At 33.7% G+C, this 15658-nt stretch overlaps 1 protein-coding gene across 2 annotated transcripts in view; it reads right to left on the bottom strand.

Annotated features, from left to right (window-relative positions):
- LOC145678128 (uncharacterized) overlaps positions 1–15658 on the bottom strand; it is a 148867-nt gene that overhangs the window by 83424 nt on the left and 49785 nt on the right. For both annotated transcript variants that reach the window (XM_081748235.1, XM_081748236.1), the window contains exons 8-9: positions 5126–5305; positions 257–378 (exon numbers count right to left, since the gene is read on the bottom strand). In XM_081748235.1, the coding sequence (XP_081604361.1) occupies positions 257–378; positions 5126–5305 (302 nt within the window). The remainder of the gene's footprint in view (positions 1–256; positions 379–5125; positions 5306–15658) is intronic.

The following is a 15658-nucleotide window of genomic DNA, read 5'->3' as shown; positions in this document are numbered from 1 at the left end:
ATGGTGTCAGGAATCACCTCCCAAATTTTGTTGGTGTTGTTTTGAAACACCCTATATATATATATATATATATATATATATATATATATATATATATATATATATATATATATATAGGCCTCCACGCCGAATATTTTCTAAAATGTTTTTCCCATGCTTCATTATGAATCGTTTCTCGTGTAAAATGATTTCATAGGTGCACCTAAAACTATTAATAAATAAATAAATAAAGATTATTTTCCTTTGCAATACTTACCTGCAAAACCTGATCTATATCTCCGGTAGACATATTTATTTTAACAATAGATCCATCAGTTCGTCCACCGTATAGGAGAGCTCGATCAGTTATGTATTTTGTTACTTGTTTCACTTGAGGTCCTTTAAGAGAAAAAATCTGTACTGTTATTATTGTGCCATTATTACTAGTACTACTCATTTCTGTAACATTATGAATGGATTGCATCGTTTTATATTTAGTTCATTACAAAAATACCAAATAAAGCAAAGCTTGTAATCTGAAGGTTTAGTGGTGTAGCGTTCACTGATAGAAAAAAAGAAATATTTTAGTTTTGTTTTCTACGGTTATACCTTATAGGCTAACTGGAGACTGATAGTCAATGAAAATGAATGATTGTCAAAAAGTGATGTAATGAGAATGTGAGAGAATACCGAGAAAATCTACAGATATGGTGATGTCTGCCACAAACTCATATGGCCTGGGTTTCAACCAGGGACCCCTGGGACAATAGGTGAGTGTTTTATCACTGAGTCACAGTGCCCCCCATTACTCACTTCTGGTCAATCCTATTTAATATGAACAACATTATACCCGTCGATTTTTTCAGAATTTTCCCATTTCGTATCTACTTTCTCACTGTATAGATTCATACTTCATTATTCACGTATTTGTATAACTCCTTTAGCTTACAGGCCATAATTGCAGAAAGTTAAACTAAAAATTGTATTTCATTGTTACTGCTTTCGAGTGTCTGCCTATAATATAGCAGCTGAATTTTATTCATATACAAATAAAATAACTAATTGGCCACATTTCGTTCACCTGGTTTTCTTCCTATTATTTATTCGAAGAAGGCATACAACAAAATTTTATCTTGTTCTTTTTTCTCTTTCAAACGTTGTTCTTTACCATTTAGACATTTACAACTAAGTAAATAAACACTTGTACATATAACAAAGTAATGAATTCTCAATAAGTTTTTGGAAAAGAAAACAACGCTATTGAAAGAGAATAAAGTACAATTCATACTTTCAGTGTTCTAAGATGGTATACATCAAATCAGCTCTTTAGATGAGAGTAATTATGATAACTGTTTAAATACATAATTTATATCACGAACAACAATTAATTTTGGTGCAATGTTAAACTTTTTCAAAGTATTATAGAATTCAACTCTCATATCAAAAGGAATTTATTCACAGTGCCATTACCAAGGGCCCCAGAAGGTAGACGTTGACCAATAGGTGTAATAAGACATATTCGTCAAGCCCTATCTAGAAGTATTGTTATTTTGGCCCTAAAACTTGAGGAAGTTGGTCAAAAAGGGCAGCAAAGGTAATGGGGTCAGGAAAGCTGTATAGAGATTACTGGAGAAATTCCACATTAACCAATGTCACACTATATAATAATAAAATTAACTTCTTCAAATCATATAAGATTGAAGATATGACGATGAAGTATTACCTGATTTGCTAATTTAATAATAAAACTGATCCTATTACACCTTTGCATTTATCCTGTGAAAATTTCCAAGAATTCTTGTTTCTTTCATTGTTACGATGTACGGAGAAAAACTAAGGCCAAGAATTCACATACCTAATAGTCATAACTAAATGCACAGAAATTATAAACTTTGTGATTATTAGCCATGTGAGTTCTTAGCGCTAGTTTTAATCTGTACAATGTAACCGATGAAGGAAACAAAAGAATTCTTAAAAATTTTCACAGGATGAATATACAGATATAAATTAATATTGTCAGTTTTATTATTAAGTTCATAATAATGTACTAGAGATTCTCCTTACTACATTTAATTTACCAATCATTCATTTCTCTCTCTCCGAAAAATATAATAATATTATCCATGGCTTTGGATTGGATATTGTAACAAAAGAAATACTGACCAAAGCTTAAAAACACACTGCATTTTAAAACTATTATGTGTTGCAGTTTCGGATATCTACTATATCCTTCATTAGACACTATATACACACTATATAACATAAGTGAAGATATATATATATATATATATATATATATATATATATATATATATATATATATATATATAGTAATCCTTATGAAAACGTCTAAATTCTATTGGCTGAAGCCTTCAGCCAATCCCGTAGGTCCTTGCGTCCATTTTCTAATCAATGCCGCTATTTTTGGTCCTTGTAAGTTCCTTTTTCAATTTCTTCAATTTCATCTTCCTGTCTATGCTATCCAAAATTCTCTGCCATGATTCATTAAGAGGTAAGCTGCCTGTCCAGTTCATCAGTTTATCTTTTCCTACCTATCTTTATCTAATCTACTTCTTTCCACCTCCTTATTACAATTCTCTTCTCTACCTCCAATACTTCCGTCTTATCCCAGTTAATTTCATGATTAGTCTCCTTAACATGTTTGTATTCGAATTGGTATCTTTCTTCCTCCTCACGTCATCTTTGTGTTGTTTTATCCTTTCTTTCATCCTCTTCCCCGTCTCTCCTACATATGACATATCGCATTCCTAACACCCTACCCTGTAGATGACTCCTTCTTCCTCTTCATTTATCTTCTTGGTGCCTTTTCTATTCTTCTTTATTGATCTCACTAAGTTTTCTCCACTTTTCTATAAGCTCTGACCCCTACTTTCTTCAATAACTTCTTCAGTTTCTCCGTTTCTTCTCCCGTGCTTTCTCTACCATGCCATCTTCCACTCTCATCCTCTTCCTTCTTCCTTCTCCCTCTCTTCCTCCTCCTGAGTTTTTCTTCCCTCTCTAACTCAATCCTGCTGTAACCGTTCTCCTCTAACTGTCTGTGGAATTTCTCTAAGCTCTTCTTCCTTCCTCCATTTTGTTCTTCAGCATTTCTATTCTTCTTATCGTATTGGTCATGAAATTCCTCTTCGTATCCACTTCTCTCTTCTTGTAGCAGAACACCCCCGCTGAGCACTCCTTCTGATATCACTTCGTAACCAGCCCTTCTCCTTGTTTCATTATGATCATGTCTTGAAAGTTTATTCTTCCATTTTCTTCCAACTCCATGTCCAAGCTTATTCCTTTCTCTGTATCCTCCACTCTATCTTTGATCTTGTCCCCTACTCCTTTGTAAGTAGTCATCAAAATACCTACGGGATCGGCTGAAGGCTTCATCCAATAAATTTTAGACTTTTTCATAAGGATTAGTATATATATACATGTTTGTATCTTCATTATGTTCTATAGTGTGTCTATAGTGTCTGATGAAGGATATGGTACAATCCGAAACTGTAACACATAATAGTTTTAAAATACAGTTTGTTTTTAAGCTTTGGTCAGTATTTCTTTTGTTACTGAAAAATATAAATAAATAAACAAACACAAAACAGTATTATAAATTTGGTTGTAATAGTGGTTTGCTATTTAAAACTTCAAATTACCAATGCTTACAATTTAACTTTGCAGTGACGTAAAGTCAGTGTTCAGCATTACAGAAGTTAGAAACATCTATTCATCTTAAGATACAATCTTAATTCAACTTTGCAAAATAATTTTACTTTCAGACATATTATCTGTGTATTATTTTTAAGTGAGTATACTTGTAATACTAATTATCTCACAGAAAGGAATATCTGAGACATACAATATTAAAAAGATATAATTTATATTAAGACAGAATTATGATAATATGGGTACACTGAATGTGAAGGACAGAACAGTGAGATAGTAGTCTCGCAAGCCAAATTAGTTCTATTTCTTTCTCTATGAGAAGAGGCCGTTAATTTTAATTTAAAAAGTTGTACCAAGTTAGAAATCATAAACACTCACATCGAAATACTTTCTTTGTGACCTGACTTACTTATACTGATAATTCGAATTTTTAATACAGTGATTTAATCAGATTAACTTGAAATTGACAGATGCTTATTTCAACATGAAATTCAACGATTTTATAATACGTACATGTTTCGAATAATAATAATAATAATAATAATAATAATAATAATAATAATAATAATAATAATAATAATAATAATAATATAATTATAATAATAATAACAGTGAATTATGATTTATAACTAACTATAGACAATGCAAGTCTAGTGACAGTCAAACATAATAAGTTGACAATATTTTGTCCCTTAATTATTTTAAAAATATCATATATTAAGACATTCAATACATGGTAATGTTGCGAAGCGTTTGAAGAATTAATAATTACATTCAATAATGAGACAAATCTTTAGAAAAATTCGTTTACCTCATTAGAATATATCTTCCATGACCGGTACTCTATTTATAAAGTATATTATGTAATTGAGTTTTTGCATTGCAGTATTATTAAACAATTTATTTCGAATTTTTCGTGTTTTTTTCATACGTGTTCGCTGTAAAAATTCGATTTACGTTAAGAGCCCTGAATCTATTTGCGTAAATTGAGGACTCGTATACGCATGACTCGTTTTCCACTTTCATATATGCAAGATTCTCGTTCGTATATATGGAAGAGTTGGACAGAATATGTGAATATATCTTGCGTGGACTGATACACTCAGCTATCATCAATATACTACTCATGATGTCACTGTAAAGTTAAGTTGTTCCGAGATTAAAAGTGTTCAAGATATTTCACGTAGAAATTTATTATCCCATATATAGATTTAGTTACTGAATTTAAACTTGCTCAGGATAAATGTTATTACAATAATGATTGGTTAGTTTCACACTACCACTTTTTAAATACCTAATCATAATTTATGATGTTATGTTATTATTTTTATTTTACTGATAAGTCTCTTTCTGCTAAGTGAGTCATTCGCAGGTCTGATTTCATGTCTTAGTGATTTTATTTCTTAAAACTTATATGTCTAATAGTTCGATATGCCATAATCATAATACTAATCATAAAGCAATTTTTAATACCAACCTCCTGCACGTGCAGAAAATGTTTTAGATTGTCTTCTTTTTATAACGTTTTCGTATACTACTAAAGACGTAATTCTGGGTTCTTCTTCCGGCTTTGTCCATAATTTCAAATTTCTTGTAGGGTTACTTTTACAATCACTAATTAAAATATTTCCATCTTCCATTATAGAATATAGTATATCTGAGAAGAAAAATAAAATGCCATTATTAAAGTTAGGATTTTTCTCAAAAATATTCTGCCATCATTGATAGGTCTTTAAGGGACCAAGTATAAAATATAAATTGCTTTTTATGATGTGGAAATATCTAAAAATCCGTCTCGAAATTTAAAAAGTAGTTCGTGTGTGTGCGTGGTATATAGATGTGTTTACTTTTCGTTGTTTCTTTTGAGATAATTTTACCATGCTTCCCAAAGTTGGAAACTTATTTTATTCTTTCAAAGTCTACTTTTACCATTAAAGAAATGCTAATAATTGTGTTCGTAAACTAAATACAATTTCTCAGAATCCTTCCACTCTGATAAAACTACGTTATTTGCAATGCTGAGGTTGCGTTATTAAGATCACTTTTTTCATGATTTCCCCTTATTAACAGCATGTTCAAATATTCCTTTATGCGTGCTGTTTAATAAACTTCTTCGTGCCTTCCATTGTTAACGTTGTATTTTCAATGTGTTCTCATCGGCTGTAGATTTAAGAATCATTAAACAAATGTTTATTTACTATTTAAATTGATAACACAGAACTTCATCTATTATGTTCTTGTCGTAAGTTGAAAATAAAAAATCTTTTCACTCCAATTCACGAATAAAAAAACGTTTAATTTTAATGACCGCACTACGTTGCATTTTACTTTATTATTAACACAACTCTAAATGCAGCCTAAGGTCAATACATAACAATGATTACTCGAACGGTGATAATATACAATATCAATGCATGAAAACGAAGGAAAAATTATGCACAGATATTTGCTGTAAATCAATCAGCATAAAGAAAAATAATACTTCTACAGAGCTACATATATCATTATGCGAAAAACTGTTTTGTCCGAATACTATTTTGGTAGTGTGTTAATGTAATAAACGTTGTATAATGGAAATAACAGTTTTTATATGTGGAACAATCGTTATTTCGATACTAAGAAATACAGTTTAGAAATAATTTTTCTTGTATAATGTACTTTGAAATATTTGTCTATTATTATTATTATTATTATTATTATTATTATTATTATTATTATTATTATTATTATTATTATTATTATTGTACGGTAGCTTTTAAGTCACTGTATGTCATTCTCCGCTTCAGAATACGAAGTAAATAAAACGAAAAAATTGACGAATGTGCTTTGATCTACATCAAATATATACATAACTTTGATGAGATGAGAAACACGTGTATTACTATTCAACCTTAAAAATATGAAGTTTTAGTTATCTATGAGAATGAATATGTAATAAGAGAAACCGTATTTACTGAAGTTTATAATAACTATGTCCTCTTACAGAAATATGTAAACTAAGTCACCCTTATGTTGCTTATGTGTGTACTGTATATATATGTATATACAGTATATATATGTTTATACAGTATATATATATATATATATATATATATATATATATATATATATATATATATATTGTAAGGTTCCGTATGTCTTCACACCAGGCTGTAGCCATGTGTTTACTACACGTGTTGGCAATAAACAAATACAACGCAGACGACAGTACCGAAGAGGAGTCGCTCACCATCGCAAACAGTCGGCAAGACAAAGATCAACAAAGGTAGCAGACATTTTAGAATAAAAGACAGCAGCACACCTCAAGAATTGTCAATCTCTCCAGGTTGATCAAACCACCAAAAGCCCTAAGGCGCCTGGCTATTGGGAACACCTTACCCTCTCACGACGCTTGGTCAATTGAGAGATACCTTTCCTAAAAAGCCCTACGACGCTTGGTCATTGGGTTCCCTTTCTCTCTCACGACGCCCGGTCACCGAGAGACACCTAATCACACGAACTCATTCTCTCTCACGACGCCTGGTCAAAGAGAGTAACCTCACCTACAAAAACTCTAAGACGCTTGGTCATTGGGTTCCTTCCTCTTTCTTACCTAAAAATAGTAGAGGAAACTTCTTCTGTAATATATTTCTGTATTCAGGAGGATCTTTTATAATAAAAGGTGATGTGATAAAAGGAAGTCCAATCTCCCGTGTACGATAATTGCTCTACCTTACATTAATAGAGAGAATTTTACATGGTAGATGCGTCGGCGTCTATTCAATAGACATTTCTTAAGAACTTTCCTATGGGACGATATTTTTATTAACGGAAACGGACTTAGAAACTTTTTAAAGTGCAGTGTATTAGTGTTGGTGATCATAAAAACAGGATTATATAAAGATAATATCCGTGTTGTTATAGCACTCCCAGCGGTAAATTGATTCATTTTAGGCTGGCAGGCATTTATGCCGACAACTAGATCTGGAAAGAATACGTATAAAGAGAACGATAGTAATATGGTAGAATCATGCTCTCGAATACCTGTTAGTATTCCCCGTCTAACTAGATACTCAGGTCACAGTACAGACGACCCGGATCGATTTTTTATGTTATTCGATCATTTAGCTTTACTCCAGGCATGGACCCCCAAAAAGAAGAAAAGAAATTCTATCGATGTATTTACAGGATATAGCTCTCGATTTTGTATTACAATTACAAAACCAAAATCAATTTAACAACATAAATTACGACTAACTTAAAACTAAATCAATTTCAATGTCTCGTCCAAATTTACCAAAATATAAAGCAGAATTAGAAATCTTTCAAATACAGCAGAACGAAAATGAGGCGGTCGACTCATATTTCTTAAGAAAATTAAGGGCCAGTAGACAGCTAATGCCAGCGGCCTCGGAAAAACAGAAGATTAATTTTCTTTTATTAGGATTACAAAGATTTTTTTTTAAAAGAAGATAGCTTTGGAATCATTCCAAACAGTACAGCAGTTACAGGAACGACTCCATGAATTAGAAAGAGCTCAGGACCTCATATAGAAGAGGAACTATGTGGAATTGTCACAGGCAATTCATTGTTTAATCGGCCAATCCAACCATCCCTCAACATTTCCTTTGAATGGCTTTAATAACCAAACGAATCTGCCAGCCTATGCATACAGCCAATTTCTACTGTGCATCACACACAACCTACTCCTTGTTATTCGCAATCGTTGCCTTCTGCACCTCCATTGTAGAATATTTCCCCTCCACAGTCAACTTCGACTCAACCCGAATTTTCAAATCCTCACTGCCACCAAAGTCAAAACCCGCCCTCACAACCTCCTTATACGGATCTCACTAACCTAGCCAATCAAATGGCCGAACTATCATTAATAGTAGCACAGAATACCATGAAGACTAACTTCAGGCGTAATAAAAGCAGGAAAACATCGTCAAGGGAACGGATAACATAAGGCGGGCGCAAAGAATACCACCAAAGGAAATAACGGTGGTAAGAAAAATAAAAATGAGAAAGGCGATAAAATATCTCTATGCCCAATATGCTATAAAAAGAACCACGGCGTATCTTCGTGTTGGAATGATCCTAAAAAATTCCAACCAGGGAAACGCATAGGTGAGCTCGCAGGCCAAAGTCAAGCCTCGCGGGCCACTCCAGAAAAGTCGACGCGGGCCATACAGAAACCACTATAATTAGAAAACCATCACGCTCAAAAAGAACAAGCAATAGCGGAAATTTTTAGTGAAACGGAGGACAATTTTTACACTCAGGCGACCTACAACGATCGCCGAGAACATGTCAAACTGGGGACAGAAAATAATATATTATTACTTAATATTAAAGTAAATTCAAACAGTCTTCCAGTAATAATAGATACTGGATCCAGTCTTAGTCTATGGTTTAGACGAGACGTGCCTCCAAATTGCAAATTAATACCATTTCAGACTCGTATCAAGTGCATTGCTAACCAAGTTTTGACTTTCAAGGAAATGACTCTAAATTTAAAATTGGCACCACTAACTTTTCACATTATTTCCGCATTATCGATGCAGACTTCAGTCCGATTTTTGGAAATGACATTCTTAACAGACTTTTCTCTCAAATAGACCTACAGCATAATTCTAGATCATTATACAGAAATCCTAGGAAACCTATTTTTCCCAAGGAAAAAGAGAGACGGAAGAAATGTCCCAAGCAACTACTCGTTCTTTGCATTTGCAGAGAAACTCAAATGTATTCACATCTAGTAAAGTCACAATCCCAGCAAAATCTCATTTCTACTTCCCGGTTTCAATTCCGAAGAAAAATCATGACTCAGCATTTTACATTGTCACTCTACTGCAATCATTATTAGGTCGATACGCATTGGAGGCAATGGCCATGAGAGTACCAAGTAACGACCTCATGTTATTAATCTCAAACCCTACTGCGCGCCATACACGTGTTGGCAGTAAACAAATACAAAGCAAACGACAGTACCGAAGAGGAGTCGCTCACCATCGCCAACAGTCGGCAAGACAAAGATTAACGAAGGTAGCAGACATTTTAGGATAAAAGACAGCAGCACACCTCAAGAATCGTCAATCTCTCCAGGTTGATCAAACCACCAAAAGCCCTAAGGCGCCTGGTCATTGGGAGCACCTTATCCTCTCACGACGCTTGGTCAATTGAGAAATACCTTTCCTAAAAAGCCCTACGACGCTTGGTCATTGGGTTCCCTTTCTCTCTCACGACGACCGGTCACCGAGAGACACCTAATCACACGAACTCATTCCCTCTCACGACGCCTGGTCAAAGAGAGTAACTTCATCTACAAAAACCCTAAGACGCTTGGTCATTGGGTTCCTTCCTCTTTCTTACCTAAAAATAGACATGTATGTCTTCTGCCAAATTTGCGAAAAATACTTGTAAACTTAGAAAAGAATTAAAATATACTTACAGTTCTTGTAATTCGGTGTTCCCATTGCTAGCCAGCTTATAAATACAAGGTATTATTTTTGGTCATTTGTAAATAAATAACGAATTCCACATAGCACGAACAAATTTTAATCTAAGAAACTGATATTTAAACTAGTTTGTAGTTTCGTTGATATATGGCCACATAAATTAATAAAGAATCAAGTTATGGAGGAAACTTTTATCCTGCCTCTGTTATTTTGGTACTTACTCATTGCATGTCATAGTTGCCAAATAGTAATTGGAGTTTTTCTTATTTGATTAATTTTGTTAGCATACTTTTTTCAAATAAAAATACAGTGTCCTGGGAATAAACCAACAAACTTCGCATACGTATTCAGGATCTCAATACAAGAAAAAAGTTCATCATCGACTTTAGTCGGAAATGTCTATGGAGATGAGGCCAATTTAAGGTAATTAGTGGAAGTGGTCATAGGGTGGTTACCTAAATAAAAGAACAGACAAACTTCACATACGTATTCAGGACCTCAATACAAGAAGAATTTTATCTGCGACTTCGATCCAAAACTCCTAATTACGTAGATCGGGCCAGTTAGTGAAATTGGTCGGACGGTGGTTACAGTAAATTGGCCCAGGCACGCAGATAAACTTTTTTTTCTTGTATTGAGGTTTTGAGCATGTATGCAAGTTTGTCGCCTGTTTTATTAGAGTTTGCCAACCTACGACTAATTCTATTAATGATCTTAAATTGGCCCCATCTCTGTAATTAGACATTTCTGACTAAAGTCAATGATAAACTTATTTCTTGCATTAAGGTTTTGAGTACGTATGCAAAGTTTGTGGTTTATTCCCGGAACACAATATAATTTATTGTTAGAAACAAATGGAGAAAAATATACTTTTTAACATTTTTTTTAAAATTAGTATAATTGATTACCATAGCATTTCTTTCCCTATCTCTTTCTCTAATACTTTTTAGAATTTGTAAAGTAGCTCTCTCAGTAGTATTATTACAAATAAAACTGTTTTGTCGTAATTTATTCACCATTATGTTCAATATTAGATATTTTACTATAACGAAGCTCTGACCTGCCCCTGAGCTAAAAATTTAAAAATGAACAAAACATTTAAAAGTATTTTTTTAAAATCAAGTCTTTGCTTTTAAAAAAAAATCGAAAAGCTTACCGTGTAAAACAAGATTAATTTATTTAAATAAATATCCTGTTCTGTTGAAAATAGTTAATACCCGAAACAAGATATCCTAATTTAATTATCTATTTGAATCTTAATGAATATTTATATCTACAAGGATTGTCCAATATAGTTTGGCGAGACTGTACAGACTAAGAAGAGAAGAAAATATTAAGTTGGATGTAAAGGTAGATATACACAGGCTCCAACATTACACATGCGTAAAGCTCTCATCTCTAGTACGAGGTCTCCCTGGTTCTATCCCAGACCACGTGGGATTGTGGTGAATAACATCGCGTCTGTTAGTTTTCTCGAGGTTTGCCCGTTTCCTCCCATATTATCATAACATTTCAACATTCGTTTACAATCATTTGGGTTCATTAATCACCCGTCTCCTTAAGCCTAAAAGGCATAAATCTAAGACATCAAATTACTAAGATTTCATTTCATTTTCATTTTTACGCCTCTACTTAAGCCCATTAGTGAACTGTCTTGGCTTCTGTATATCTTTATTTCATTCATTCACTTTCACTCAAACAGCTTGCAGCATGTTGCTGGATCATATTTTTCACAAGCTTAAGCATATGAAGTTTTAGAAGATACTGCATTTTTGGTTTTGCGCAGAATCTCAAACTTTCCTGTCTTGTTTGAAATACAGAAGATTGTCGAATGTAGAAAGAGCACTGATGTAAAAGATACAATCATTTGTAGACACGAATGTTTGGTGTGCATCTCAATGAGATACGATTTGCCCTTATTTATTTACTTATTTATTTATTTATTTATTTATTTATTTATTGCATTTCTTTCGTATTTGAGTAATGTATTGATTTTAGAAAGAAGCAACTTATAAACATTCATACGTATTACTTGAATACTGAGATATTATTTAAAACATATTAAGTTTGTTTAAGTTTGTTTAATACCTAAGTTTTATATAATTATACTTTCTTAAGAAATAACTTTGTTGTTTAAAAATGTTAAACTATAACATCCCAAGCATCGTGTTAATTTCCTATATATCATATAATTTAATACATTTTCTTACCATCTAATTTAATACAAATTTAAAGAAAAAATGTCCTGCAAGTAACACTTCTCATTCTATTAAATTAGAAAAGTCTAAAAAGAGAGAATACGTACTTTCTGTATTTGTATATGAAATAATTAAATATTATTCACAAGACTAGCAGAGTTCCACCACAAACAGTTCTGGTATTCGCATTTGTCGCCATAGTTATTTAGACACATTGTTGAAGGTATCAAATAATTGTAATTGTTACTATCATAGTGATTTTTCTTTTCTTAAATATATATCCAGGATGGACCATTTATTTGGATACGTCCTTGTAACTTTTAAACTAATAGATACATAATGCTGAAATTTCGTAACATACAAATATCAGCAGGAGGGCATTGTTTTACATACTCCATGATACTACCAGGTTAACAATGTTCTAATCCAACACAAACTTCTAGGAACTAAACTCTTTCTTCTGTATCTTAATGATTTATCCTTAAATATAGAAAAGGCTAATATACTCCTTTTGGCTGATGATAGAACAGTAACTGTAGCGGAAAAAGACAGAGACAGCTTACAAGAAGTCATTGATCTTACAACATCCCAACTTATGCACTAGTTTTCTGCAAAAAAATTAAACTAAATGCTGATTGCCTCATCTGTCTCATTTACATTACTATTGCTGTGGAGCCCGCCAAACTTTGGGTGTTTGTGATACCGTAGCGTCCTTAGTCTGCAACACTGGATAATAAAAGTAACATTGTATATTTTCGTTTAACATGTAGATTTAAAATATGTAATAACATGACGTAGTAGTGTTTGAAAAAAATACGACTTTATTTCGGAATGGCAACGTGTTAACATTGTGATATCACAGAAGGATGTGATATCCAATACATATATTATTGGAAATAACAATGTGATGGTAGTTGTCATAAGTACAGCAGTTTCAAGTTTGGTAACTAACTGACAGCATACACAAGAATTAACAATAGCTCGCCAAATTTCTCGAGAACAGCCATGAGCCAACATGTGACCCATTGACTCCAACACAAAGATGCTACCGTCTGGGATTGTATCGCCAACATCGTTTTTGAACCCTGGTTCCTCGTTGAAGATTTAGCCTACATACGGAACTCATCTGGCTGAAGCTGAACTCAAAAGACCATCCTTCAGTTATCAGGTATGAGTGTGATGTTTTACTTTATTGGCGTGATTCAGCATCATGGTCGATGCCTACAACTACTTACCTATCATTGAGATTGTTCTCTGACTGTTCGGAGATACAAAAATGAGTCGCTAGAGATAAGGTTCTGGGCGGCAATTTCGAGGTTCTGTTAGTCCTGAGTTCGTTTCCACAGACGATAATGTCGACCACATAAATCAGCTCTGATCGACTGCATCTTTCCCAGTTAGAATAAATGGGATATCTTAACCATGCGGATAGCAAGACGTCGTTCTTTCCAGAGACCTACAGAAGCTAAAAGTAGCTCTTCGCGAAGAATAGGGTTTGCTATTAATGGCTCGCCTTTGTGGAACTTGAATAGTAATTCAAGGTCACCACATTCCTTAGTAAGTGCAGTTTACAGAATTTGCAAGGTATGTGTTCGTCCGCCCGAAAACACAGTAAAGGTATGTTTTTCCCCTTTGATCCGTTATTTTACTTATACATTTTAATGATATTAACATGTCTCATTTTGTTTTGTACTACGGTGAAATCTGAATAAGGAACATGGATGGGACATGATTATTTGAGAGGGGTCTGTAAATGAGAAGGGTCCGTTCGGTAAGATCATGCGGTAATTATATGCAGTATATAGTAAATACATTAATTATATGTGTAAATATAGGCTAATATCGAAATATGTACTCAGTTTTTATAATACTCAGAGAATTTGGGGAAGTCCTCCTTTTGGAGAAGAAAGAAATAAGAAAGACACAAAAGTGTTTCACTGGGAGATGTGTTTATATGTGTTGCATATGTGGTGATTTACAGTTCAAATGCATATCTCTTTCCTGTAAAAATCTTCAATTCGCATACTGAACCTACTAAAAGTAAAAATAATTTATTAGAAGATTTGTAAGATTTTTATAAGAAAACAATTTACTATGAGCATATAAAAGAAGAATTTCAAGTTCAGATCAGAATTTCAAGAATAAGTTCAGCTTGCAACTGTTCTGTCTAGCGGTTCACCACGTAATTGATATACGACAGAAACATTTTGCGAAAAAGTGATTTTCGGTCTACTGTACAGTATTGCAGATTTATTTTTAAATTGCAGAAAATAGAGTCCGCCACAAAAATGTATAGGCCTACACTTTTTGTCATCCTGTATCAGGACAATGGCATTGACAATTGTTCTGAAATTTAAATATGTTGTAATATGATTTTTTACCCAACAGATGTCGGCACTGTCAATTGTTTTCAGTTAAAATTATGTTGTAGTAAGGATTTTCGCTCAACAGATGTCGGTATTGTCAGCACGATTAGTGAGATAAGAAAATGACAGGAGCACTCTTGACGTTCGAGCAGCGTAAATACCTTTTGAAGTGTTTTATCAGGTTTGGGAATGCCATCGAAATGCAGCGTTAATGGAGAGAAGAGTTTGGTACTGAACCACAAATCCACCTGACAATCAAATGCATTGTTGACAAGTTTGAGGTGCATGGAACGATTTGCGATATTCACAAAGGAAGATCGGGAAGAACGCCTACAGCAACAAGTCATGCTTCGTCGGCTCTTGTGTTGAAAAAGTTTGAAACGTCACCACAGAAGTCTGCTACGCAATGTGCACGGGAGGCGGGGGTTAGCATTACAATTGCACGACGAATTTTGAAAAAGACTAAGTGGAAATATTACATTCCCACTACCACCTAGAAGTACGAGCTTTCCTGGAGAACAATCTGTAGAGACATTGGATTGGACGAAGGGAACCCATTGAGTTCCCTCCCCGTTCGTCAGATCTTACCTTCATGGACTTCTTCTTGTGAGGAACTGAGAAAGATGAAGTGTATCGAAGTAAGCCGCGCACGCTCCAGAACTTTCGCCAGAAGATTACGGAAGCATGTGCATCGGTCTCCATTGATACATTGCTCGCTGTAGCTGCAGCGGCCGCTTGTCGTTCTGTTAAGTGTTTGGCCGCCAACGGCCAACATTTTGAACATCTAATGCATACATATGCTTACTTGAAAGTTTGTAACATGTTTGAACAATAATTAAATGTAATTAAGAAATATGATATATAGGCATTTTTAAAACAGTGTATACATTTTTCTAGTGGACTATATTTTCTATGCTAAATATGTATGAACTGAAAATAATTCCTGATCATCATGCAGAGACTACTAAAACGTTGGGGAGAAAGGAAGACTGTCCGTGTCAGTCTC

This window comes from Thermobia domestica, chromosome 2 (assembly GCF_964235325.1).
Source record: "Thermobia domestica chromosome 2, izTheDome1.hap1.1, whole genome shotgun sequence".
Classification (NCBI taxonomy): domain Eukaryota; kingdom Metazoa; phylum Arthropoda; class Insecta; order Zygentoma; family Lepismatidae; genus Thermobia; species Thermobia domestica.
The sequence above is the reverse complement of the archived record's forward strand: the minus strand, read 5'-3'. Positions and strand labels throughout refer to the sequence as shown.